Raw genomic sequence first — 25,883 nt, forward strand, 5'->3', positions numbered from 1 at the left:
GTGATGTCTCAGGACACCACTTACAGTGGAGTTCTTGCCAGTCCCTAAATTTGATGGAAAATCAACTTTCTAAATAAATCTCTAAACAAGGATAGAAAGAAAACGATTTCTCCTCAGACTGGACTAACCCCTAAGGAGTCCCAGGTAACTTGAATTTCTTAACATATTGGTCAGGCCCAAAGATGAGGCCATGTCACCTCACAAAAACGACAGACTCTTGGAAGATGGTATGACATTTTCCTCAGGAAAGACTGAGGCCGTATGAATAAGGCCGGTGCCCTTTAAGTTGGGACTAACTGCATAATTTTGGACCAACCACAACTCTGGAGTTTTACAAATTATAGTCTGAAGTTAGAAGAAAAGTCTAGCGTTTGGCTAAGGTGCCTACTGAGCTGTCCAGGGTTCTGACTTCCGCACAGGCCATCAGTACCTTCCTTATCCTTGGTCTTGATGCTGATAATTTTGCTTTAAACTTGGAATACTTTGGATCTACTTTGTGATTCCTAATCTTGAATACCTTTGTGGTCTCAATGAGCTCTGCTGGACCAGGCTCTTGTCAATGGCATAGTATATGCAAACTGAGAAATTGATTATGCTATGTCAGGATTTTAATTTGGAGAGCTTAAGTCCTAGAGTCAGAAGGCTCAGAGTTTAGTGACAGCTGATATAGCCATGTGACTTTTAAGAAATCTCTGAAGGTTTTTTCAGAACCTTGGGTTTTCTTATCGTGCCTGAACAATAAAAGGTGACAAATATCTGCAACATAAATGACAAAAATAAATACAAAGAGCATTTTAAAATATTTAAGGAAAAAATACCTGATTAGAAAAGGCAATTGGACTGGACACAAAAGGCAATTCACAAAATAAGAAAGATAAATTATCCACATGATATATAAAAATTAACTCAAAATGGGCCAAAGACCTAAACATTAGTGGTAAAACTATGAAACTCTTAGAAGAAAATTTAGCTTTATGTCTTTGGACCTGGAATTAGGCAATGGTTTCTTAGATAGGACACCAAAACCATAAGCAGTGAAAGGTAAAGTAGATGAGTTGGACTTCATGAAAATTAAACACATTTGTGCTGCAAAGGACACTCCCAAGAAAGTAAAAAGACAATCCACAGAATGGGAGAAAAAATTTGCAAGTCACATATCTGATAAAGACTTCTATCCGGAATTATAAAGAACTTCTACAACTAAATAATAAGAGACAAACAACCCAATTTAAAAGTAATCATGAGGGCGCCTGGGTGGCTCAGTGGGTTAAAGCCTTTGCCTTTGGCTCAGGTCATGATCTCAGGGTCCTGGGATCCAGCCCCACATCAGGCTCTCTGCTCAGCAGGGAGCCTGCTTCCTCCTCTCTCGCTGCCTGCCTCTCTGCCTACTTGTGATCTCTGTCAAATAAATAAATAAATAAAATCTTTTAAAAAAATAAATAAAATTGGGGCGCCTGGGTGGCTCAGTGGTTGAATCCTCTGCCTTCAGCTCGGGTCATGATCTCAGGGTCCTGGGATCGAGCCCCGCATCGGGCTCTCTGCTCAGCGGGAAGTCTGCTCCCTCCACTCTCTCTCTATGCCTACTTGTGATCTCTGTCTGTCAAATAAATAAATAAATAAATAAAATCTTAAAAAAAAAATTTATAAAAAAAAAAATAAATAAATAAATAAAATTAAGCATGGGATTGAATAGATATTTCTCCACAGGAGGTATCCAAATGGCCAATAAGCACATGAAAGGATGCTGAACATCATTAAGTATCAGGGAAATGCAAATCAAAACTAAAATGTGATATTACTTCACACCCACTAGGATGGCTGTAATAGAAAACGGCAGATAATGACAAGTGCTGACAAGATTGTGGACAAATTGAAACCCTCAGACACTGCCAACAGAATTTTAAAACGGTGCAGTTAATGTGGAAAACAAATTCTCTAAAAACTTGACAGTTTCTCAAACAATGAAATACAGACCCTATATGACCCAGCAATTCTAATCCTAGGTATAAATGCAAGATAAAAGAAACATGCTCTCAAAAATCTTGTATGCAAACAATTATAACAGCTTTTTTTATAATAGCCCAAAAGGAGAAACAACCTAAATGTCTATCAACTGATGAATGGTTAAACAAGTTATAGCATATTCATACAATGAAGAATCCATGCAAGAAAAAGGAGTGAAGTACTGATACATGTTATAACATAGGTAGACTTTGAAAACATCATGCTAAGAAAAGAAGCCAGTCACAAAAGGGGTCATAATGTATAATTCCATCCAGAATTATACATTATACATTATATATTCTGGATATTCTGAATATCCAGAATAGATAAAATTATGGAGTCAGAAAGTAAATCAGTGATTGCCTAGGGCTGCATTTGGGTTGTGGGGGTGGAGAGTGACTACGAAGGGGCATGAAGTTTCTTTTTGGAGAATTAAAAATGTTGTACAGTTGATTGTGGTGATGGTTACACAACTATGTGACTATACTTAAAACCATTGCATAAGACACTTTAAATTATATTGTATGCAAATTAAATCTCCATAAAGCTGTTATTTGAACAAATAAATACAAATTACCAAGAACCACATTTGAGATCTTCTAATTCATTGGTCATCAAATAAATAAAAAAACTTACTGGGAGGATACCATATCTCTCATCATATTTTGGAAATTGCAAGTTGGCATGTGTGTGTAGTCAATGAGATCTGTTTGCAAAATGCAAAGAACTGTTCAAAGGCAATTTACCTCCATCGTGCAGATTTTGGTTTGCTTCTCAATCTCAGAGTATCTTAAAAGTCGTTTTGTGATTCCAAAGCATGGAGAATTCATGTTACAGATCTCCTAGTTCATGTTTTTGCCCAAAGAAATAGCACATCTTTGCAGTTTTGCTCAAATTCACAAATTCTTTAAGAAAACCAAAACTGGATTACTGAAAAGCAATCAATTCTCTTCTTTCCTTCCCTACTGGAGGACATTAGAAGCATCTATGTTTTATTCCCTTGGATGGCAGAGTCAGAAACAGCAGCCATTCCCTATGGAAGACAGGAACCTGGTGTGTTCCGAATGTGTTGCCAGACATTTGTGAGTGTTGTAGTGGTCTCCTGGAGAAAGCACAGCTGTCTTGTGCACAAGCCTGTGGTCTCTATAAATTAGTTTCAATCTAAATATTCTTTCACTGCCATAGGACATGGAGGACTCTTTTCCATATAAAATTCAGGAGCTTCCATCCTTGTAGTAGAGTAAAAACCATGTTGCAAAATGAGCTTGGTGCTACAGACACGATAAGCTTGAACCAACCCCCCACAGAACGATTTCATAAAAATTTGAGGCTGCAGAATGAGTCTCATCGTGAGTCAAACACTTTATCTTACTAAGTCACTGGGAGTGATTTCACAGTTGCATTCTTTCCCCAAAAGTTTCAAAAGGTAGAAACTAGGTTTGGGTGTTGATAAACATATAGTCCAGAGAAGGCAAATGTGTTGGCATATGTGGTCACCTCTCCTTCACTTGCCTGCATGTAGCTATTGCTTATCCTTCTAGGCACTGTTTCCTACTGAATCTGAACATAGCCCAAGACTCTCAGTACAGTGCCCCAGGCATTCAGTACTATTCAATGATTTCTATTTGCCATTCCCATGCAGGCTATTCCAAGTTGAGGTGTGTGTGTGTGTGTGTGTGTGTGTGTTTGACAGCTACTTCAGAGAACATTTGAAGTTTATTTATCTTTATGTAAGTTTTGCCTTTCAGAATTATAGGATTTTCAAGTGGAAACAGACCAATAGTCACTCAATATAGGGGAACATTTCTCATCTAATTTGTTTTAAATGCCTTCAAATTGTTTTAAATGAATTCTTTGATTCTTTGGCATTGATCTTTGCAAACATAAAATCTGAAGGCAGAGCTTTTACCAATATAAGCCATTTTCTGGAAATAATCTGGCATGTGCTCTTCTATGTTAATAACATACCTACTTATGTCAGCCCGTTTGGTGCTCCCTCAAACCCTGTACAGAAGATACTATTAAAATCCCCAGGTTACGGTTGAGGAAACTGAGGCACAGAGCTCTTATGTAACTTTAATGTTGAAGCTGGAAAGGATTTCATCTTGGTTAAAATTTGTTATTTGTGGTGCTCTTTTTGCCTGTCCCTATACTCCTTTCCCCATAAGGTTTGGTCTACGTTAAGAAACTAGGGATAAATAAATGCTTCTCACCACATTCCTTCTTTTGAAATAATGAACAAAACTTTTCTAAAGAACAATAGCTTTGTCTTTGAAGACAAAACCTGACAGTTCTTTTGTCTCAACTCTTCTTGCTAAGAATTCTTTGTAAGTGAGAACCTTATTTTTCTTTTTTAATCTCCAAAGCATGTTAAAGCAATTCATAACTTAGAGCAACTATGCAAGCCCTGGAATTCCACATCTGACTGTGTGTTATGCCCATAAATCTCCAAAATAGTTAAGCTTTGTCAGTACACAGGTGCTCAATATAAAATAACATGGATAAACATTGGTAATTTCAAACCAAAGCACAAACCTGAAAATTTCTTCAACCAAATAGGCAATTATTTATATCTATCCAGAGGTGGAATCTAAAAAAGTAAAGATGGTTGCTAAGACTGAAAAGTGAACACATTTCTTTTCAGCAGAGCAAAACAGAATCATTTATCAAAATGGAATTTTAATTAAATTGGAAATGGAAATGGACAATTTCAATTTCCTCTAACGAGTAAAATTCAAATGCACTGGCTATTTCCTCCTCACATTCTCAATTAGAGTATTGATCAGCATCTGATGAAATATGGAAGATAATTAGAATCCTATTCCCAAATTTCTTATCTATTTAGGCATAAGGAAGTTAAGAGGCTTGCATAGATACTCCAGTTTTTTTTTTTAATTTTTTCTTTATTTGAGTGTGTGTGTGAGAGAGAGAAAGAGAACATGAGAGAGGTCAGTGGGAGAAGCAGACTCCCTGCTGAGCAGGGAGCCTGATGTGGGACTAGATGCCAGGACTCCAGGATCATGACCTGAGGCGAAGGCAGTCACTTAACCAACTGTGCCATCCAGGCACCTGACACTCCAGTTTTTTAATGATGACTTTCATTAGTGCTTCCCAGGGAAACAAAATAACACACTGTGTAATTCTGTATGTAATTGCCTTACCCTAACAATTTTCAAATGTCCAGTACCCATCCATAACTGCTTAATGTTACATCAGTAGAGTTTACTGTGTTCTTGGCATGTTCTCAATAATGAAACTGAGAAATTCCCATCTGGTATTTCTGATGCATCAAGGAATTCTAAACAATAGATCTGAGAAAGTCTCACAAGTACACCCCTGATTATACAACAGGATTAAGCTCCATGGAAAGACAGCAGTAGAATAGCTTTTCATCTTAAAGATTTCTTAAACAAAGTTTTTTTTCCCATGGAAAGATTTCAAAAACTATGATGATTCATGATAACCAAGAAGTTTTTTTGTGTTTTTTGTCGGAGGGGGTAATTTTTTATAGCTTTATTGATATAAATATATATATGTTAAATTGCACATATTTGTAGTGAACAATTTGATTAGATCTGATATATGTATACACCTGTGAAGCTATCACCGTTATCAAAAAAAATGAGCGTGTCCATGATCATTTTTAAAGATACCAGTAATGTAAAATTTTGGTGATCATCATATCTCCAGGGACATCCGGCACTAGTAGGCCATATTTATTGTCTACTGAGTGAATGCATTTTCTCTAATTTATTATCACTGGACATCTTTTGGACATTAGTGTACTAGAAGAACAAGGGTTGGACAGAATTAGGCTTTTAAGTATCAGCATTTTAGAGGAGCATCCGAACAGTGCTGAAGTTGGCCTTTGAATATAAAAATGAAAAGATATGGGTGCCTAGGTGGCTCAGGGGGTTAAGCATCTGCCTTCAGCTGAGGTCATGATCCCAGGGACCTGGGATGGAGTCCTGCGGCTGGCTCCATGCTCAGCAGGGAGTCTGCTTCTCCCTCTGCCTCTCCCTCACCTCTCATGCCCGTGATATTTCTCTCTCGCTCTTGCAAAAATAAATAAAATCTTTTTTTAAAAAATCAACAGGTATGAAACCCTTGATAGGCCTATGGTGGCTTAGCTGTCTCACCATATCCCAAGTACTTCTATTCCATGCCCCACCTTTCTGGAGAAAGATCAATGGATAAGCCTATTCTTCTACCCTGTGTGTTGGCTTGAAATTTATTTTTTCCCAAACCACCTCATTTTGTAGACAATTTAGTAAGAATTAATGCACAAGTTTTGTTTGAAAAGATGGGTCCATATATGGGAATAATACATCATAAGCCAACTTCTCTGAGTTCGGTTTATCTTTCAAGTATCCTCCACTTTGTCAGAGACAGCTGTAAAGAAAAAAAAAAAAAAGCAAGCAGCAGCAGCAGGAAGATTCCCCAGATGTCCACATTCTCAAATAAAATAGACTGCCCAGGCAGCTTATCATTTGTATGGCTTTTGGCTCAGTGTTTCTGAAAGGAAGCATAGCCGCCTTTTGTCCTGCCTAGTGAGATCCTACTTGCTTTCAGTGCTGGTACGGATGAGGTCTGGTAAGCTTTTCTCTTCGGAGGCTCTCCTGGTAGTTCTTTCCCGTACTCCACTGTTTTCAGCCCTGTTCTGGAAACAACAGTTTTTAAGGACTCAGGATTTAACCTCGGGGTTGCACCTCCCGGTCTCCTGCCAACATTCATCCTCAGCCTTCCCCGCGCAAATCCACGTCCCCTCCACGGCTGATGCTGGTCATCCTCAGAACCGTGGCCTGGAGGTCTCTAAGCTCCCTTCCTTTGCCCTGAGTCCGTGCTCAACTTTAGGAGTTGGGAGGGCGTCTTGCTTCATCCGTCACGCTTCAGCTGGGGACTGTTTCCACCTGCTCATCTTCTTAGATTATCACCCCAAAAGAGAGGAAGATTCAGGTGGATTTGGCCCATCCCCTAATCGGGGCCTGCCACTAGCAGGCCGGGGGCTGGTGTGGGCCGAGGGAGACTAGGACGAAGCAGGCCATTTCCACCTGCGTAATAACAGGCTTGGGAGTAGCGAAGCGGCGGCGGCGGCTGGAGTAGGAGGAGGAGGAGCGCAAGCAGCGGGCCGCGGCGGGGCCGGGAGGAAGAGGAGGGGGAGGAGGAGGAGCTGAAGCGGGGAGAGCGGCAGCCAGCAGCTCGGCCGGAGTTGCAGCAGCAGCGGCGGCGGCGCTGACACCGCAGCTTCCCCGAGCCCCGACTCCAGGCGGGGACAGCAGCAGGGAGAGCCCGGTCGCACAGGCACCGCACCTCGGCCCCTCCAAACCGCCCTCGCTGCGCCGGGCGGGACCGCCAGCCATGGCCACGCCGCCGGATCCCCGAGACGTGCAGCTGCCGCTGGCAGGCTCCGGGTCCCAGTGGTTCGGGGACCGGGGGGAGGGGGAGAACGAAGCGGTGACGCCGACGGGGGCCAAGCCTGCGCCGCAGGCGTGGGAGCCCGGCCGGGGGTTGGGCGCCGGGGCCGGGGACGGGGTAGCGACGCCGCGGGAACCGGACTCGGGCCCCGCCCGGCCGCCGCCCGTTGCTATGGAAACTGCATCCACAGGTAAGGCGGGCGTCGGGCGCCGCTGCCCCGCAAATGGCGTCGGGGACCGGGTCCCCCAGCCGGTCCCCTTCTCCGCATCTCGGGTCTGCACCTCGCTGGCGCTCTCTACCTTGAGCACCAACCTCAGCCCGCTTCGCCAGGGGCGACTGTAAATATTGGCGCACTGGTAAAAAACAGGAAATTTTCTTTTTTTCCCTAAAGGCTCGGAAGAAAACGAAATACTATCGATTCATTTTATTTTCATTGTTATCTCGGCTTTAAAAATTGTCCTCGGAGGCAAACAGCAGCATCGTGGCTGCTGGCGCGCCCGCGTACAAGTTTCTTCCTTCCGCCAAGGGGTTGGGGGCTGTAGGGCCCGCTTGGCCAGTTGCGATGATTTTTTGGGGCGTGTTTGCGCTCGGCGTGCGCGCGGGCTACGAGGCAAGCTGACAACAAAGCGACCGGCAGGCGGGCTCGGCTCGGCCCGGGGCAGAGATGTGGCTGGAAGTGTTCCTTACCCCTTCCCTCCACAATTCGCCACACCCTACTCCCTTCCAGTTCCCACTCCCATTCTCCACCTCCCCCTCCCGGCCGCGGAAAACAGAAATCCCAAGGTGTGCGTGTCTCATTCAGGAGGGGCAGCGTTGCAGGAGGGTTGGGAGTTGTGACTGTCCTCGCCCAGAACTGCCCAGATGTCCCCATCTTGCTGAGAGCATTGAAACTTGGAACCCATAAAAGCGGCCGGCCTGGCTGCGGTGTGAGAGGGCTTGAGTGGTGGTGGTGAGTGAACGAGGCACAGTTTCTCTGCAGTCTGGACCCGCCTGGGCATTTGGAAATTGCCTTGGGTTCGGTCACCCTTAGCCTTCAAGCCGGAGCGCGCGGGTGCCCAGCTGGGACCAGGGCGTTGGAACATCCCGACCAAAGGATTCGGATGCCAGCTTTGGGGAGGGGCTGCCGGCCTGGGTAGTCCTGTGTTTCCAGGAAGGGGTGGTTAGAGGGGGCCGTGCTGTGTTGTTTTCTGAAAAAGCTTTGCTGTAGTGGCATGGGAGTTGTGTAGATTTGGACAAGCAGCCTTCGAGGATCTGGGGTGGTGGGTGCTTCCGGAAGACGGAAAGGGGATGGGACTGCTTGTGCGTTCTTGGCAGCTGACTTAGAAACCCCTTTCTTAAGCCACCGCCTCTCTTAAGGGTCGTGTGGAGTGCGTTAGGTAGTCTTTAACTCTGGTCGAGTACAAAAGATTTGTGCTGAGGAAAGGAGGTTTAGGGAATGCAGTCATTAAAACATTCTGATGGGAAGAGAAAAAATTCGGACCATGATTAGGAAAAAAAGAAGAAAGAAAAAGAAAGAAAGAAAGAAAGAGAAGGAAAAGAAAAGAAACTCCAAGGCAGAAAACCCCATTTGTCATATATTATTTTATGAGAGTGCGGGGGTGGGAAGGATTTGAGGCTAAGAAAGGCTGCTTAGCCTCTCTTTCAACTTATTCATCTAAATGAAAACAAAACTCCTTATAATTGCAAAGGAAGATGGAAGAAGATAAAAGACAAAGGGAGGTAGCTTTTTTATTGGTTTGACATTACTGTTCTTTGTAGGGTATAGTTTAGAACCTTTATCCACCATTATCAAAGTAAATTTTTTTTTTTATAAATATTTCTCACCTCCCACTAGTGTCACCAAGGTTAGGGGAAGCTGGGAAAGAAAGCTAGTGCCCTGTGTTCCGTTACACACTATACACTAAAATGAGTTGCTATATATAAAATGTTTGGAGCAACTCCTGTCACAATGTAGCCATTTGCAATTTTAACATTATTATTATAGAAAATTATAGAAACATTTTACTTTGCTGAATATATTGTGGGCTTCCTGTTCTAGATAACAAATACACGAATGACATGGAACATGATGATGCTGAGTTTGGATAGGAGGGGGATGAAGGGACGGGAAAGGAGCATATATTTTGCATATTTATATAGAATATTTTTAGTTTATTATTGCTGCTTGAAGGAATGTCTCATATAGCTGTTGATTGTTAAATGTTTTAAATCCATATGTTTCATATTTCTTATACTGGAGAGACTGCTGTAAGAAACCTAGATGCTGGAAATAATATCTAAACAGCTAGGTTTTGAAAAATCCAAACAAATTCTGGGCCAGCTTCCTTGTCTGTTACCATGATAATTTTATTGCTATAAGCAAAGTCAGTAACTACATACTTAACTTTATCAGAGACAAAGTCCAGAGAGAGCCTATTAAGTACACTGATCTACTTTTTGAAAAAGAATGGTGTTCTTTGGGACTCAAACTAAGAAGTAACTTTAGGCTTTGAGCATGATGCACTGTAAACAGATTTTGTTTATTTTTCAGATGGGATTATAAAGTGTAAGACAGATATTGATATTTTAAAAGCTTTCTTTTTTCTGAAAAACAGCACTAATCATGCCATCTGGACAGAAATTCTGTTATTTATTTTTATACATTGATGGTAATTAAAGTTCCTAAAGAAACGTTTCCGAAAATATTTCTTAGTAATGTCCTGCAGTGAATATATGTTTAGACATTGTTAAAACTCCACTGTATTTTCAGGTATTCTCATTTCTCCTGTCCCATTTGTGGATTGGAATTGTTCTTAATCAAAAGTAATGCCTTTTTTTTTTTTAATAATGCTTTCTTTTAAAGCTATAATTTTTCATGTTGAAAACTGTTAATGGCTGAACACCTGGGTAACTCAGTTGGTTAAACACCTGCCTTCGGTTTGGGTCATGATACCAGGGTTTTGGGATCGAGCATGAGCATCGGGCTCCCTGCTTGGTGGGGAGCCTGCTTCTCCCTCTCCCTCTGCTGCTCTGCTTGCTTGTGCTCTCTCGCTCTCTCTGTCAAATAAATAAATGAAATAATAAAAAAAAAGAAAATTGATAATGGGCATGTGAAATGATGTCTGTTGCCAAGGGAACATTTAAAACACCATGTGTAGGCTACAACATGTTAAAGTTGTTAAATCATGAATCAGCACTGTCATCTAATAACTTCGTACAAAGGATGGTAAGAGCAACTGTTTTGATTTCTCATGATCAGTTATTTTATTCCTGGAAACTATTCAAAGGTAGCATACAATAACACAAGGATAGAAGAATGGCCCTTTGTTTAAAGGAATAATTTAAAATAGAACATTTGAACAAAATGCAGTGGTGAGAAGTTAACTCATGATTGTTTTGGAAATTAACTCATTGATTGCTGCATGCATGCAGGCAGAAGGAACAGAATGGAGAATGGTCCAGAGAAATCAATATGTTTGGCTTCTGTAATATTGACTTACAGATAATTTGACTTAAATTTCTAGATGATTGGAGAGAGATGTTTTTACTTTATTTGGACCACAATGCTCATAAATTTATGTTTTTCAAAGGCTGAATGCGATACTCTATTGGAAAAACTCTCTCTCTCATTACTTAAGTAACTTCAGAATATTTATATACCCTGTGTTTATTGTTTAGTATAATAAATTTATACTGTATACATCACTGAGATCATCTTCTAAAATTCACATGGAGGCTGGATTGAATCTCTTGTGGGTGTGTTTGATAGATGTGTCTACATTTTTTTAATTTGGAGTCATTCCCAGTAATCCCCTTCAGAAGGTGTAAATTTCAATTTTCTGTTTTCTTTCATCTTTTTAGAAAGCTGCAGTTATGTTGAAATGAGAAGGAATACTACACTTAACTTTTACAATATTTTACAGAACATTTAAGAAGAATAAAAGAGTTTCTAATGTAATTTATCTCTCTGGACATAGCCTCTGGTTACAATCAGTAACAAATTTCAGCAGAAAGTATGGTACATGGGGGCGCCTGGGTGGCTCAGTGGGTTAAGCCTCTGCCTTCCTCTCAGGTCATGATCTCAGGGTCCTGGGATTGAGCACCACATTGCATTGGGCTCTCTTCTCAGCGGGGAGCCTGTTTCCTCCTCTCTCTGCCTGCCGTTCTGCCTACTTGTGATCTCTCTCCCTCTATCCAATAAAGAAATAAAATCTTAAAAAAAAAAAGTATGGTATATGTCCTTTCATTTAGGGAAATTTTCATTCCCTAAATTTTCATTTAGAGAATTCAAATCCAGGTGAATTAAAATTTAGAAACATTCACATGCCCTAAAAATACATTAATAATAAATTTTATTAAGGCTTCCAGCATCATTTCCTCTTCATGAACTCACCCTTCCTGGAAACCCATCCTGGTTGTTGCCCCTCAAATCTACCATAGGCCTTCTTGCCTCCTGTCTCTTTTCTAGGGTGTTCATCTACTTCTGTTCCTGCAGGTTTGGAGACAAGTTGTCGCTTTTCTTGCTCATTATACTGTATCCTGAATAGCATGGGTTCCAGAAAGTTTTTGTTACCTGTAAAGTGAGAAACCATTGCAGTTCAATTCAGTCTAGTAAACATTCATTGGATGCCTCCTTTTTGAAAGTTTCTGTGCTACAACCCAGATCATGGTTGCCTGGAGTAGTGCATCTGTCTGTTTCACATTAGTATTTAGTTTAATGAAACAGTTCTTTGGTGTCATTTTTCATTTTCTTTATTCCCAAGTCATCGCTGGAAACGTGACTAGAAGGGCATTATAATAATCTAACCCCATGGACACAAGGGCATGAGTTAGTTTTTGGAGATCAACACGGGATAAATAAACATGAACACAACTTGCTCAGACCACACAGCTGTGGGAAAACAAAATGTATCTATGTATATTTCAGTCTATGGGATTGGGATCAAGAGAAGGGAACATTTTATTTAATTTTTTACTCTGGGGGTTTTTAAAGCATATTTATAAAGTGATGGCAAGATGGATAGTGTAGGAGGAAGAGTGTGTTTCCTGTAACTGAGTAGGTGAGGGGAATGGATCCAGGGTACGGCAGAGGGCTGCTGTTAGATGGACTTAAGGACAGCTTGTGGATATAACGGAGCAAAGACAGACAAGCGGGGCATAGGGGTGGGATACAGAACAGTGACAGATCCCTTCCAGCTGCTTCTGTTTGCCATGAACTAGGAAGCAAGGTCAAGAGAAGAGTGAGGGCAGGAGTGGAGTTGGAAGTTTGAGAGGAGGGGAGAAAGTATAAAATTGTCGCTAGAATGGGAGAGTGAAAGCATTATTGGAAATGGAATTCTGAGCTGTCATAGGGCTCACTTGGAGTTTGTGGTCATGAGCTTGATGTGAGACCAGTTACCATATATGTTATCTATTTTTTCAGCCATATTCAGCTGCCTGAGTATGGTTTGGAGTAAGTGGATGATTGAACTGGTTTTATTTATTTTTTTCCAGTGAGCTGGACAGGAAGAGAGGTGCCATGGAGGTGAACAGTGTGTAAAGCAGTGAGGACACTGGATGGGTTATAGAATCTGGGGAGGAGGGAAGGAGGACAAGAGGGGGCTGATGCTCAGTGAGAAGATGATATAAATGGTTTGCATGTGCTGGTAGGATGGGAGAACAGATGGGACAGGGATTCCTGAATAAGGGAATTGCGAGGATAAGAAGTGGTGCTTTCAGAGTGGGTGTTTGAGACAGAGATTAAAGAGGAAGTGCAGTTATTGAGTAGGAGACCGAGGTGGAGTGGAAGCCAAGGTCATTTGAGGAATAGAGTCCAGAAGAATGGCAAGGGCAGGAGTAAAATAATCACCTGTATGATTGCTGAAATCACAAAGAACCATGGCAGAGATTGGAGAGAGAACGTGAACTTGATGCTGGTATCTTTAGGAAAGTGGCCTGGGCTTCAAAGCTAGTGGTTTCTGGAGGTGAAGGGAAGAACAGTGGCCTGTAAAGTGATAAATATAAAGTCCTGACTGTAGGTTCCACAGACTCTGTTTAATATGTACAGAACGTAGGAAATGCAACTTAAAATAGTTCATTGTGGGGGGTGGGAACTCTGAGGGTTAATTACAACCTAGATATTACAACACATACCTAGTGGTATGGTGAAATTACTAAAAATCTCTTATGTAATTTTAGATAGTATTAATAGACAGTCTTGGGTACACATTATATAAGGTAATAATTCCTCTAGATTTTGTTCTAGCCAGATTTGGAGTCTTGTACTTAACGATGGGTACCATGCTGTGAGAGACATTAATAACTGCAGAATGTTGAGAGAGGGGTGACCAGATTGGTGTGGCTTCTAGAAAAAATGCCATTTGAGAAATGGCTGAAGAAATTAATATTTTTTTTGCCACAAGAAGGGAAGAATTAAGGGAGATTTGAATGTTAAATTCAAATACCAGAAGCACTCTTCTGAAGCCCAGACATGACCCAGACGTTTTCACAGGGCACAGTTGGGAGAGTGGTCAAATTAGAGATGCAGATTCCTACTTAGTGAAGGAGAAAGTTCTACTAAGTAGTACTACCTGGAAAAGAGATAGGTTGCCTGTCAGTTAATGGAATTCAAGCAAAAGTGAGGTAGTTGTTTATTGGAGGAAACTTTGAAAGGCAGGTATTATTTATACCAAGACCTTTATGCCTTCCTAAAATGTGCCTAACTTACATTGTGGTTGTTAACATGGGCATATTTCTCAAAAGTGAACAGCTTCCTAATGAAACCAGAAACAAGAGTCCACCACAAAACCCATAGTTAACTTCAAATTGACTATCTAAAATGCACTCTCCACAAAATTGTGGCCTCCTTAAAATTCTGTAGTTCTCCATTGTCGAGAAATATTCCTTAATGTAACATACTTGCTTAAGAACTACACAAATTAAAGAAAAAAAAAAAAAGAACTACACAATATTATCCAATTTGGGGTTATTAACCTAAATGAGAAGCATGATATTTGCAGGTATCTCTTTTATTTTTTTCTTGAACTATCTTTTCCACTTTTTGTTAATATATCTAATTCCATAGATACTCAGCATATTCTAAAATGTTTGGAGAATTCATTAAATAATTCTGTAGTGCTAAAAGAATCATCTGAATCTCTACTTAGTCCTCCGCCTCCCTACCTGTACATTTTTGTGAGATTATTCATTGTAAAACTATGTTTGCTGGGTTTCCTAATGAATTACCTTACTAGCTGGAATAGTTCTGTGTTTTAACTTCCATCTTGAATCCCCAAATGGATTTTCTAATTCATCTACTGTATGAGATTATTAGAAAACCAGTTATAGATGAAATTCTTGCTTCTTGAATGTAGGGAGTTTGTTGAATATATCCTATCTTTCAAAATACCCAGACCTAGAATTTTGTTTCGGGCATAGGAAATCTTCATGCGTTTTCAAAGAACAACTCTTGGATAACAAAAAATTGCATGTGTTCAAGTTATTGCTGATCTAGTTGATGAGCGTAAGAATAAAAACCAATGTCACGTCTATCTTTGGCATGAATTTTGCAACGGATCCTGAAAAATCAGGACTTACGAAAATGTGGTCTGTAGACTGTCTGCTTCAAGATCACATGAGGTAATCCACAGACTTCAGACTAGGGAAACAAGCCTGCCAGATGCATATTAAAACTTCAAGAAGCACCAGTGTATCGAGTCTCCTCCTTATGCTTGGCATTTTGCTAAGAGTTGTGGGGGAATAGAGAACATGAGCTATGTCCCCTTTCCCCCATTCTTCTGAGCTTACTGTCTAGATGGGAGATAAGACTAACTCCCACAAAATGAAGGTAAACAAGTCAGAGTACAGTCTGCTGGTTGGACGGATGGTATAACCTCTAAGTGCTGGGCACAGTTCATAATTTCGTGGGTCCCAGAGTACCTGGTCTTTTCAAAGGGTGGAGTGTGACATACATATAGGATAGACAAGGATATAAAGATATAAGGATATAATGGAATAGGAATAAGCAGAAGTGAGCTGAAAGATAGTTTGGGTGAGGGGAGAAACATGGGTGATATGACCTGGGGATGACCAGTGACTAGGCTGGTTTAACCTGTCCATCTGGGTGAGGGGAGACAGATTCTGGGGGGGCTTGAAAGCTACAGAAGGGACTGTAGACTTCTTGTATATGGATTCTGGGACCTTTGAAGGTTTATGGGTGGGGGAAGTAATATTATAAAGCTGTGTCAGGAAGGATATTCATTGGCATAGAATATGAACTTCGTGGGGAAGGCTGACCCACTATCAGTGTCAGGGCCTTGAATAAATAGCCATGGGAAGAAATAGGAAGAAAGATGAGTGGCTTCCCAGGAACGTTCCATAAGACTTGTGACTGATAGGATGTGGGGTATGAGGAAAGGAATAAGTCAACTCTATAAAGTTCCATGTCCTATGGCTGGGAGAATGTCGACATTCTGGGGAGGTAAGAAGGGGGAACTCGTTTAGAATCATGGAGTCATTTTTAGTCTTGATATGATGTGGGGCTCGATACGATGATATGCCCCTTGAGTGGAAATCTCCACTTGGCACCGAAGATAAAGGAATGGAATTTAGAGATGAAAACAGGATTGTTGATATAGATTTAGAAAACTATAAGAGAAGTCATAGTAAAATTAGATTTTTGAAAGAGTATGTTGTATGGGATGAAAAAAGGGCCAAGAATGGAGCACGAGCTCCTTGCCTCTTACTAGTGGTAATGCTGAGTGGCATTAGGCAAGTTTTTGAACCTCCCTGAGCTTCAGATTCCATAGTAGATATATGGTACTGGGTCTTGCAGAGGGTCTGGCAATCAAATGGTAATTACTCTTTTTTAAAAAAGAAGTTTTTATTTATTTGAGAGAGAGTGAGTGCACATAAGCAGGGGGCGGCTCAAATGGTAATTACTCTTATTAGAGTATCATGGAAGACAAAATGGCGTGGTATAGAATGAGCTCTGATTGAGAAAACAGATTTTTTTTTAATTTTTCTTTTAAAGATTTTATTTATTTACTTGACAGACAGAGATCACAAGTAGGCAGAGAGGCAGGCAGAGAGAGAGAGAGAGAGAGGAGGAAGCAGGCTCCCTGCAGAGCAGAGAGCCCGATGCGGGACTCGATCCCAGGACCCTGAGATCATGACCTGAGCTGAAGGCAGAGGCTTAACCCACTGAGCCACCCAGGCGCCCAGGAAAACAGATTTTTAAAGAAGATTTATTTATTTATTTCAGAGAGACAAAGCACATGAGCAGGGGGAGGGGCACTGGGAGAGGGAGACAGACTCACTGCTGAGCAGGGAGCCCATCACTGACTGGCTCAGTCTCAGAGCCCTGAGATCATGACCTGAGCCGAAATCCAGAGTCGGAAGCTTCTCCACCTGAGCCACCCAGGCGCCTCTGAGAGCTTTATCTCCTCTTGATTTTGGCACCTAATATCATGGCAATGTGGGCAAATCTGCTTTATGTCTCAGTTTCTTCATGTATAAAATGGGCATGATACTCTTGTCCTGGCTATGTTGCAGAGGTGTCGGTGAAGATAAAATTAAGTAACATGGGGAGGTAAAAGCAAATTGCAAATAACTAATAATCTGGAAGATGCTATTAATAGGAAACCTGGTCAGCACACTGTCAGACGCAGAGGATAGGTCTAGGAGAACAAAGACTGAGAAAAAGTCATGCTACCTTAGTCTTAGGCTTTTTAATAGAAAATGCTTGTTGTGCTGACCTGGACCTCAGCCAGATCTCAGCAGGGAGTGGCAGGAGAGCATGAAGGATGGGGGCGGGGAGAAGTCCGTTCTGGTGAAGCAGAGAGGAAGACATTTTGACTTCGGGGAGTGCAGCTAGAGCTGTGACCTGCCTCATTCCTCAGGTCCTAAGGAGGGGTCTGTGACTGGAGCAGGGTTGAAGCGTGCCAGTGGGGGCCAGCTGGAGTGGATGCAAACAGCAGGCAGAAGGGCAATAAATGCAGGAAGCTGTCCTAGGTATGCGTGGGAATTGGTCTGGAGGAGGCTGCTTCTCTCACCAAAGAGGGTATGACAGTGAAAGCCAGCTCCTGCCGCTACCTAGCCCCCTCACCCCCCACCTCTTGCCCCTGGGGCAAGACTAAATCAGCTGATCCTGTGGGCTCCTGGGTATATGCCTGCTAGTCTTAGAGCTCTGTAGGTTAAAGTCTTTTATAAATAGACTAATGCCTCTGGAAAGATGGAGCAAATACACTTTTCTGTATCCTCCTGCTAAGTATAGCCAAATGCCTAAACATTGTATATAAAATAAACATAAAAAGACTCTGAAAGGTGGAGAGAAGAAGGCAGACTTACTAGGGACCTTGGGACCTGAGAAGGGACACACAGTGAGTTCTCTGGGTTTTCCTTTTCCCTCATCTAGTTCAGACTCGATATGGTAGAAGCCAGCCATGGGGAAAAAGGCCAATGGGCACAGACAAAAAGCACATACAAGAAAGCCTGTTCTCTTCAGCCAGATGACTAGGAAAGGAGCAGCCTAGTAAGACTGAGAACTTTGTGATAATAAATTCTCTGCTCCAGCTAAACACCATGAAATAAACTGCTTGCCCCCATCTCTATCCCACCAGCAAAAGCCAAGCAGGGAGCCTAGACTTCACCCCTCTGAAGCTGTAAGAGGCACCCCAACAACCCCCCACCCCCAAGTGCCAGTGGACACCACGTGGGAAGCCTAGACTTCCACTCAGCATAGCAAGGCTTTGGACCTAAAAGGCCTCTCAGCTAGTGTGGTGTCAGAGGAAGCTGAGTGGAGAGGCAGGCGTTTTAACACCGCTCACTGGTAACCAGACCGAGAGAAGAACCTAAACTCTACCCCCCTCCCTGCCCCCACCCCAACTGGTGGTAATAAGGCAGCACCCTTTTTCCCTCTTAGTTGTGGCATTTACATAAGATCCGTAGTCTCATAACAAAACACCCCAAATGTCCAGATTTTAATTGAAAATCACTTGTCATACCAAACCTCAGGAAGATCTGAATGTAAATGACAAGGGCTAATCAACACCAAGATGACACAGATGTTGGAATTATCTGACAAGAATTTTAAAGCAGTCATCACAAGAATGCTTCCATAAGCAATTACGAACACACTTGAAACAAGTAATAAAATGGGAAGTCCCGGTAAGGAAATAGAACGTTTCAGTGAAAAATGTAGAAGATATAGTGAAGAACCAAAGGGACATTTTAGAACTGACAAATATAATCACTGAAAGACTTGAAGAGAAAAAAAGAACACAACAGTTCAGCGGGTGAGCTCAGTAGTAGAATGGAAAGGATAGAGGCGAGAATCGGTGAACTCGCAGATAAACAATAGAAATGACCAATCCGAACAACAGAGAGAAAAGAGACTGGAAATAAAAGTGAATGAATAGTAAAACCCTTCCAATTCTGTAGCTCAGGCATGTTTTCCGGGCCTCGTGTCTTTTCTCCACTGTTCCCTGAGTGTTCATGGCGAAAACAGACTGAGAGGAGTGTACCTCAGCTTTGCTAAGTACATCAAGTCTAAGCTGTGTTGGTCTGGATGTGGACTGTAGGAAGAACCCAATAGCACTATTTTAAGTCTTTGAGCTATTTTCTGCATTTACAATACTCACTTGGTTTTTGACACTCTCGTACTTAGGTAACTAAATAGATGAACATATTACCTAAAGTATTTATTTAACAAACACTTACATAGCACGAGTTCTGGGCTCCTTACATTTTATTGTTATAACTACCCAATGAAGCGGGTGTAGTTGTCTATCCCATTTTACAGATGAGTAAGTGGAAAAAGAGGCTAAGTGACTTGCCTCAGGTCACACATTAGTAAGTGGCAGCCCCGAGATTTGGGTCTAGAGTCTGTACTCTTAATTAGCCCACCCTTGCCTATTTTGGGCTTTTCTTATGCAACATCTTTTTTATGATCCGTGCAGTAGAAATTGCATGCTCAGGAAAGCCTATCTGAACTAGAATGAGAGAGAGAGAGACGCTAGGTGACGGGGACATAGCTAAAATGTGGATTGATAGAACTTGAGAGTCTATAGGAACCTCAGCTGAAAGAAACTGGTTACATTTCAAGTGGAAGTTTGACAAGGACAGTTGTCAAATGTTGCGATGGGATCGTCAAACTAACTATTAAAAAACAAAATGGGAGGGTCCTGGGGAAACTGTCACACATATGAAGAAAAAAAATGCAGTGATCTTACTTAACTAGAAGTTAACTTTGAGTCAGTGGGGTGAACCAGCTGCCCCCACGGTGATGGTTGGTCTCTGTTTAGCAGGGGTATGTGGCTTGGGCTGGGGCAGGGGTGAGGGGCTGCTAGGTAGGTGCTGACCACCCGTGTGGCCAGGTGGGGTCCCGAGTGCAGTGAGAGTGCCAGAATGGAGATGGTGCCAATGGTAGCAGAACCTTGACTCTGGTTGAAAGAACTGAGAGTTTGCAGCCTGCACAAGGAAAAGATAGGACGGGTTATGACAGCTATCTAAAAATACAAGAAGAACTGTCAAGTGGCATAGGCACTGAATATGTTCTGTGTGACTCAGGAGGATGGAGCTGTGGTCAATCAGAAGTTATACTGTGAAATATGAAAGCAGCCAGGACCACCAGATATGGTGATGAGTTTCTTGTCCCAGGAGGTATGTAAGCATACCTGGACCACTCATATATATGATAGAAGGGATATAATAGGATACATTGGGTTAGTAATTCTTTATCTTTTTAGGTTCATAGACCGCCCCCCCTTAGAGAATATGATGAGAGCTTTGTGATCTCTGCCCAGGAATATGCACTTATAAACACCATTTTGCACACCAATTCTGGGATTTTTCAGAGGCCTTTTATGGATAGAGGAATTAAATAACTTTCTGACTCTTAAAATGGATCATGCCAGATAACCTCATATAGATCACTGTTTATACAAGGGCACTAGTTTTACAACGCAGTAAAATCTCAGTGAATCATCCATTTATTTATTCAACAAATATTTATTAAGCACTCTCTAGATTGTGTGTGTGTGTGTGTGTGTGTGCGTGTGCAAGGTATATACTAGGTACAAGTAGGTGACACTTAAATGCGTCACTAGAATATAAAAACAAATGCAGTAGAATAACAATATAGCCAGATTACGAGGAAGAATAGTCTATATTAAGGAAAAAGTCTACATTCCATAAATGTTGTATCATTAGTTTCAAGAATATGCCGTGACTGAGTTTGAACTGAATCTCTCAAAGGGTTACCAAGCCATGCTCTAAACCAGCTGTGGCGAAGTGGAAGAGAGTGTGGACTTAGAGATGCCATCCCGGATTCTAGTCTCAGCTCTTCCAATGTCCAGTAGCTAGTCGTCGCCTCTGTGGGGACGGCTAAATGGTGGCTCTAGGTGAACCTTCAGTCTCCAAATAAATGAGGTATCACTTGTTCATACGCTGCTTTTGTGTATCCTGTAACTTCTGTGCACACTTCAGTTTTCGGAACCAGTTACTTAAGGCAACATCCCTTTACTGTTAGTATCAGGACATACTTGGGGAAGGGGTAAGAGAAGACGTTCCTTCTCCCTCTAGTATCCCCACCAACCATCAAATGCTAGAGTAAGTAAATAAACAAGCAAACAAGTAATCTCTGATGTGGACAAGTGATGTTTTCTCAGTTTGATGTAAAGTGTGCATATGATTTTTTAAAATTCTGTACTGCTTTTATTTGTGTCTGAATACATCAGTCGTCAAGGTAGAAACAGGGTGATTGCTGCACAAAGGTAGCTTCAAAATAAGTCACCTGGCTCTTTCTCCAACTAGCTTGTGGCCCCTAAGTACTACAATCTAGGAAAGTTTGGAGTGGCCCCTACTATTAATTTGTTTATCAAACCTTTTATTATAGATAATACAAGGGTAAATTGTGACTCAGCATGTTTGCATCACCGGACTTGAACTTGAGTGAGTTTATTTTTTTAATCAATCCATGGTGTTAGAGAAGTCTTTCTATTTTATTTCAGCAGGAATGTGAAAAAGAACAAACACCGTTTGTTCTTGTAGTACCGTTTCCTAGAAATTGCATAACCTTTTAAAGGCCAAGCCGTTTATAATTTGGATGCTTGCATATCAGAAGTCTCAGAAGAATCAGTTTCATTTCTGTAAATAATGTGGAACAATTTTTAAAAATTTGTTTGGAAAGGGAGGCAATATACTTTCTAGAGAAATGAGCCCCAGAAATATCCTGTCCTGAAGGTAGATGTGTATTAGGAGTAGGGAACAGTTTTTGGTGGGCTGTCAGGCCGTTTGTGTTACCTCTTTTTTTTTCTTTTTAGGTATAGTACTGATCTCTGTGCTCAATACTTATTTAACCATTATAATAACTTCCAGGAACATCGGTTCCTAAATGAAATCTCCACCAATTTGTTAATCAGAAAGATCTGCCTTTCTGTCAGGTAGGGGACTCAAGGTCAACCTCTCAGTGTATCACTTAACAAATAATGATTGGGTTTCCCCTGTGATCCTTTGTGTGAAAATGTCTTCTGGGTATTGATTTGATATTGAAGTGCTCCATTATATAATGAATCTTGTGAAGTATAATTTTCAGTTCATAAAAGGGAAAATTGGCACATAGGTTGAAAACAAGAGCCTAGAACTTCTTTTCTTTTTTGAAGGGCCCTGTCTTGCAGGGTAAAAAAGCAATCAGCATAGGACTGTGTATAAGTTTAATGGAACTTAATTCAGTTGGTTTTCTTAGTCATATGGAAATATTTAATTCCACAGCCTTGTTTTAAAATTATAGAAACAGGGGCATCTGGGTGGCTCAGTCACTTAAGCATCCAACTCTTGATTTTAGGCTCAGGTTGTGATCTCAGGGATGTGGGATCAAGCTGGGCTCGGTGCTCAGCAGGGAATCTGCTTGAGATTCTCTCTCTCTCCCTCTCCCTGTGCTCCTCCCTGACCCTGCATGTATGTGAAGGCATGATTTCTCTCTCAAATAATAAATCTTTAAAGAATATATGAAAACAGAATTTGCAAGAGAAAAAACTCATCATCTCCTCTTCACACACTTCCCTAGAGCCAACCTTGTATAGTGATTTGAAAGGTCAATGAAATATTTGTAATGCTTGACAATTAGGGCCTTGTGTTTGCCATTCTTATTGTTGTTTTAATTCCCTATTAATTTATTTCATAATAATCACTAACCTATAATGCATAATAATTACTAACCTTCCTTAAGTGCTTTAGAATGGATGAAGTGCTGATGTTGTTTATCTAGTGATCCTCATTTTATAAATGTCAATTCTGAGAAAGAGGAAAACCACATCTCTGACTGAGGTGATGGGGAGGAGGAGGGGGATGGTGATGGAGGAAGAAAGCTTGACCCTAAATAGACTAATGAGGAGAGGGAGGGAAGGTGGGGAAATAGATATGTGGATTTGTTGGGGAAAAAAAAGAGGAAAAGAGAGTTTTCTAAATTCTGGAATTGAAGTTCTTGGTCTTACTTTCCTCTGAAATTCTAATTTGCATCTTTTTAATTTTTTAGAGACTTTTTCTAAATAGAGTGACCTCAGCAGGCCCCTGGGGCTCAGGGGTAGAAACTTGAGGTGTTCTGTGTAGGGCTGCCCAGAGATTTCTGACCCGCAGGCTGAATGAAACCAAGTAGTGGGCTGAATCGGGCCTGGGGGCTGAAATGTTCCTTCTTCCATTTGGGGAATTTCCAAAGGATTTACATTAGCTTTATCTAAATGGAGAAAAAAATGAGCTCAAACTTTTCTCTTGGAAACAAGGGATTATTTGTAAACTTTTTTCTGTGCAACCAGCCCTGAGGTTCACAAATGCTGTGGTTTGGATAGCAATATCAGAGAATTAACTGGTTTTCCTTTACCATGCTCATGTATAAAAATGTACTCTATACCTTGACTGAGAAGTGGGGTTGGTTAAGGGAAAGAGAGGAAGCAGAACAAAGTGAAGAATTAACATTTATTTAGCACATAGGGCAACGCAGGCAGCACGTGATACACATTTAATATACCTTCTTAGCTTTAGTATCAGTGGCCTATTGAATAGGTAGCAGAAAACTACATTGTCATTTGGTTTAAACCGAGCAGCAGTGACCACTAATTTTTTTTAAAGATTTTATTTATTTATTTGACAGAGAGAGAGATCACAAGTAGGCAGAGAGGCAGACAGAGAGAGAGGGAAGCAGGCCCCCTGCCGAGCAGAGAGCCCAATGCGGGACTCGATCCCAGGACACTGGGATCATGACCTGAGCTGAAGGCAGAGGCTTAACCCACTGAGCCACCCAGGCGCCCAGACCACTGATTTTTATAAGTCCGTTTATCTGCTTCAGAAATTAGACGTAGAACAGGAGTTGTCCATTGAGATCGCACTAGGCTGCTTAGGAGAGGGGACAGATGTTGGGTTTTGAGTCCTAGGTGGTGATACATAGGCATTTTCAGGAATGTTTATTTAAACCCCATTCTCTTTGGGGGGGGGGCTGCTGAAATAGCCAGCTAAGGATTTGGGGTCCTCCCCATCCTTTCATCAATGATCATTTATGTATGTGTACTTGTTCACACTGCATTGAGTACAGAAATGTTTTTTCTCCTCATCTAGATGGAAGCCCCCCGAGACAGGTGTCGTCTCCAATAATCTATAATCCCTAGCAAAGGATCAAAGACAACAGCGTCAAAATTTCATCATTTGATGATTTATTTCATTCCTTGCTTACATAAAAAGATCTCAATATCATACTGGGGCCATAGCACATTTTCATAAGCTTTCAGCAGTCACAGAATTGATGACAATTTGAATTAAGAAGTAAGAGATTGGATCTTTTATGTATAACTCATGTGACCACGATTACAATGTAAACTATTATTCCTGTTTATATGATTTATAAGAATAAATGGCAAAAAATTGTCATATGTCCTACCACTTTGAGTTTCTTTTAAAACTCTCGGGTGCTAACTTAAAAAAAAAAAAAAGAGTCCTTGGCAGTTATGATTAAAAATGATGATAAATGAATTCTGTTAACATTTTTAAAAATTAATTGAGTGGAGCCCTTGATAGGGTGTTCAATTATCCTGGGAATTCACATAATAAAATGCAGTAGTTTGCACCGAGATTAGTTTGACACAATTGTCATTAACAGCCTCTCCTTAACACCTGAGGCCTCACCTGGCAGCTCAGCCTTAAAACAGGGGATGTGGCATGGGGGCGCAGACCATTAGGAATAGCAGTGGTGAATTAATCTTTCATTAGTTGGTAGGCAGCAAGACATCACAGTCTTTTCCATTCCATTCTCGCCCTTTGAAATCTGGGCATTTACTTGGGGTGAAAGAGGCTCCACAGAAATGGGCCTTGAAAACAGGCTTGGGCCTGGTGAAAAAATTATTTCAGGTAGCCTGGTGAAGATGGCCTGGCTAGAAGTCCTCATATGGGATTTGAGAATCAGTTCGGGTCCTGGGCCCACTTCCTGCCCGCCAGGTTGGCCACTCTGTGCCAGCTTCCTCCATCTCTCCTCGGCCCTGCCTGTGTATGCTGCTGTCTCTTCATGTGGCAGGAACCGTCTGTGGGTTCAGCAGTTAGACCTGTTCAGAAGCAAACAGAGCAGGAAGTAGGACATTCTTCGTGTGGAAGGTTTGAGCAGAGACTGCATGCTCTCTTCTCAGCGATGTTTAAGAGGAGGCTTATTTTCGAGTGGGAAGTTGAACTAGATTACTTCAAATTTTCTTTATGTTCCTTTTGTCTCAGGAGTCCATGATTTTACCATAAAAACTGGGATTTTGTATGCACGTGTGAATGACTTTAAATTGCCACATACATTTTTAATATTGGGGCATTATATCTTGAGCTAAAACTTGCAGGAGCCCATATAAGTAAGCCAAAGCACAGGTCATTAAAATGAACAGGTCATTTTAATACTGAAAAACATTTTCTACTTGTTATTTTTATGGCATGGTCAGATTAAGTGTCTTTGATTAGTAAAGTGGAAACGTTGATTAATCATTATGTTCTCTAAAATGCTGTTGGTAGACAAAAATATTTTCTAAAGTAGTGCTCATGAGGGGCAATGATGAAAGACGGGCACTAAATATTCATTATTATACACTTAAATGTCAGGTATTATGCTAAGTGCTATTTTTAAAAATTTAAGAATCAAAAAAAAAACTCTTCTCAAAAAACTGATAGTCTAATGAAGGAGATAAGTAAGGCCACAATTATATTTTATTGTGAAGGAATATGATAAAAGTATCTACGTAATGCCTTCTCAAGCATCTTAACAGAAGGGAAGGTTGGAAAAAGTTTTTACTGCCACTGCTTCTGAAACTGACTTTTAAAAGATGAGGAATTAGCAAGATAAGGCATTGGGAAGACCATTCAGAAAGAACAGCCCTGCTTAGAACCATATTTCTCCCTTCTTGCTGTTTCAGAAAGGAATCCTTTTTTTTTTAAGAGTCTCTCAGACTCTAGGTTCTAGAATAGTGATGAAGGGGTACAGCGTTCTTTTTTTC

At 41.2% G+C, this 25,883-nt stretch overlaps 1 protein-coding gene across 2 annotated transcripts in view; it reads left to right on the plus strand.

The window, feature by feature from the left end:
• The first annotated feature begins 6,572 nt into the window (after window positions 1-6,572).
• RTN1 (reticulon 1) overlaps window positions 6,573-25,883 on the plus strand; it is a 210,540-nt gene continuing 191,229 nt past the window's right edge. The window contains exon 1 of one of the 2 annotated variants that reach the window (XM_032875276.1): window positions 6,573-6,597. In XM_032875276.1, the coding sequence (XP_032731167.1) occupies window positions 6,588-6,597 (10 nt within the window). In that variant the 5' untranslated portion in view covers window positions 6,573-6,587. Of the gene's footprint in view, window positions 6,598-7,178; window positions 7,610-25,883 lie in introns of those variants that run through there. The other variant, XM_032875274.1, reaches the window with a different exon arrangement.

This window comes from Lontra canadensis, unplaced genomic scaffold (genome assembly GCF_010015895.1).
Source record: "Lontra canadensis isolate GAN:19392208 unplaced genomic scaffold, GSC_riverotter_1.0 scaffold55, whole genome shotgun sequence".
NCBI lineage: Eukaryota > Metazoa > Chordata > Mammalia > Carnivora > Mustelidae > Lontra > Lontra canadensis.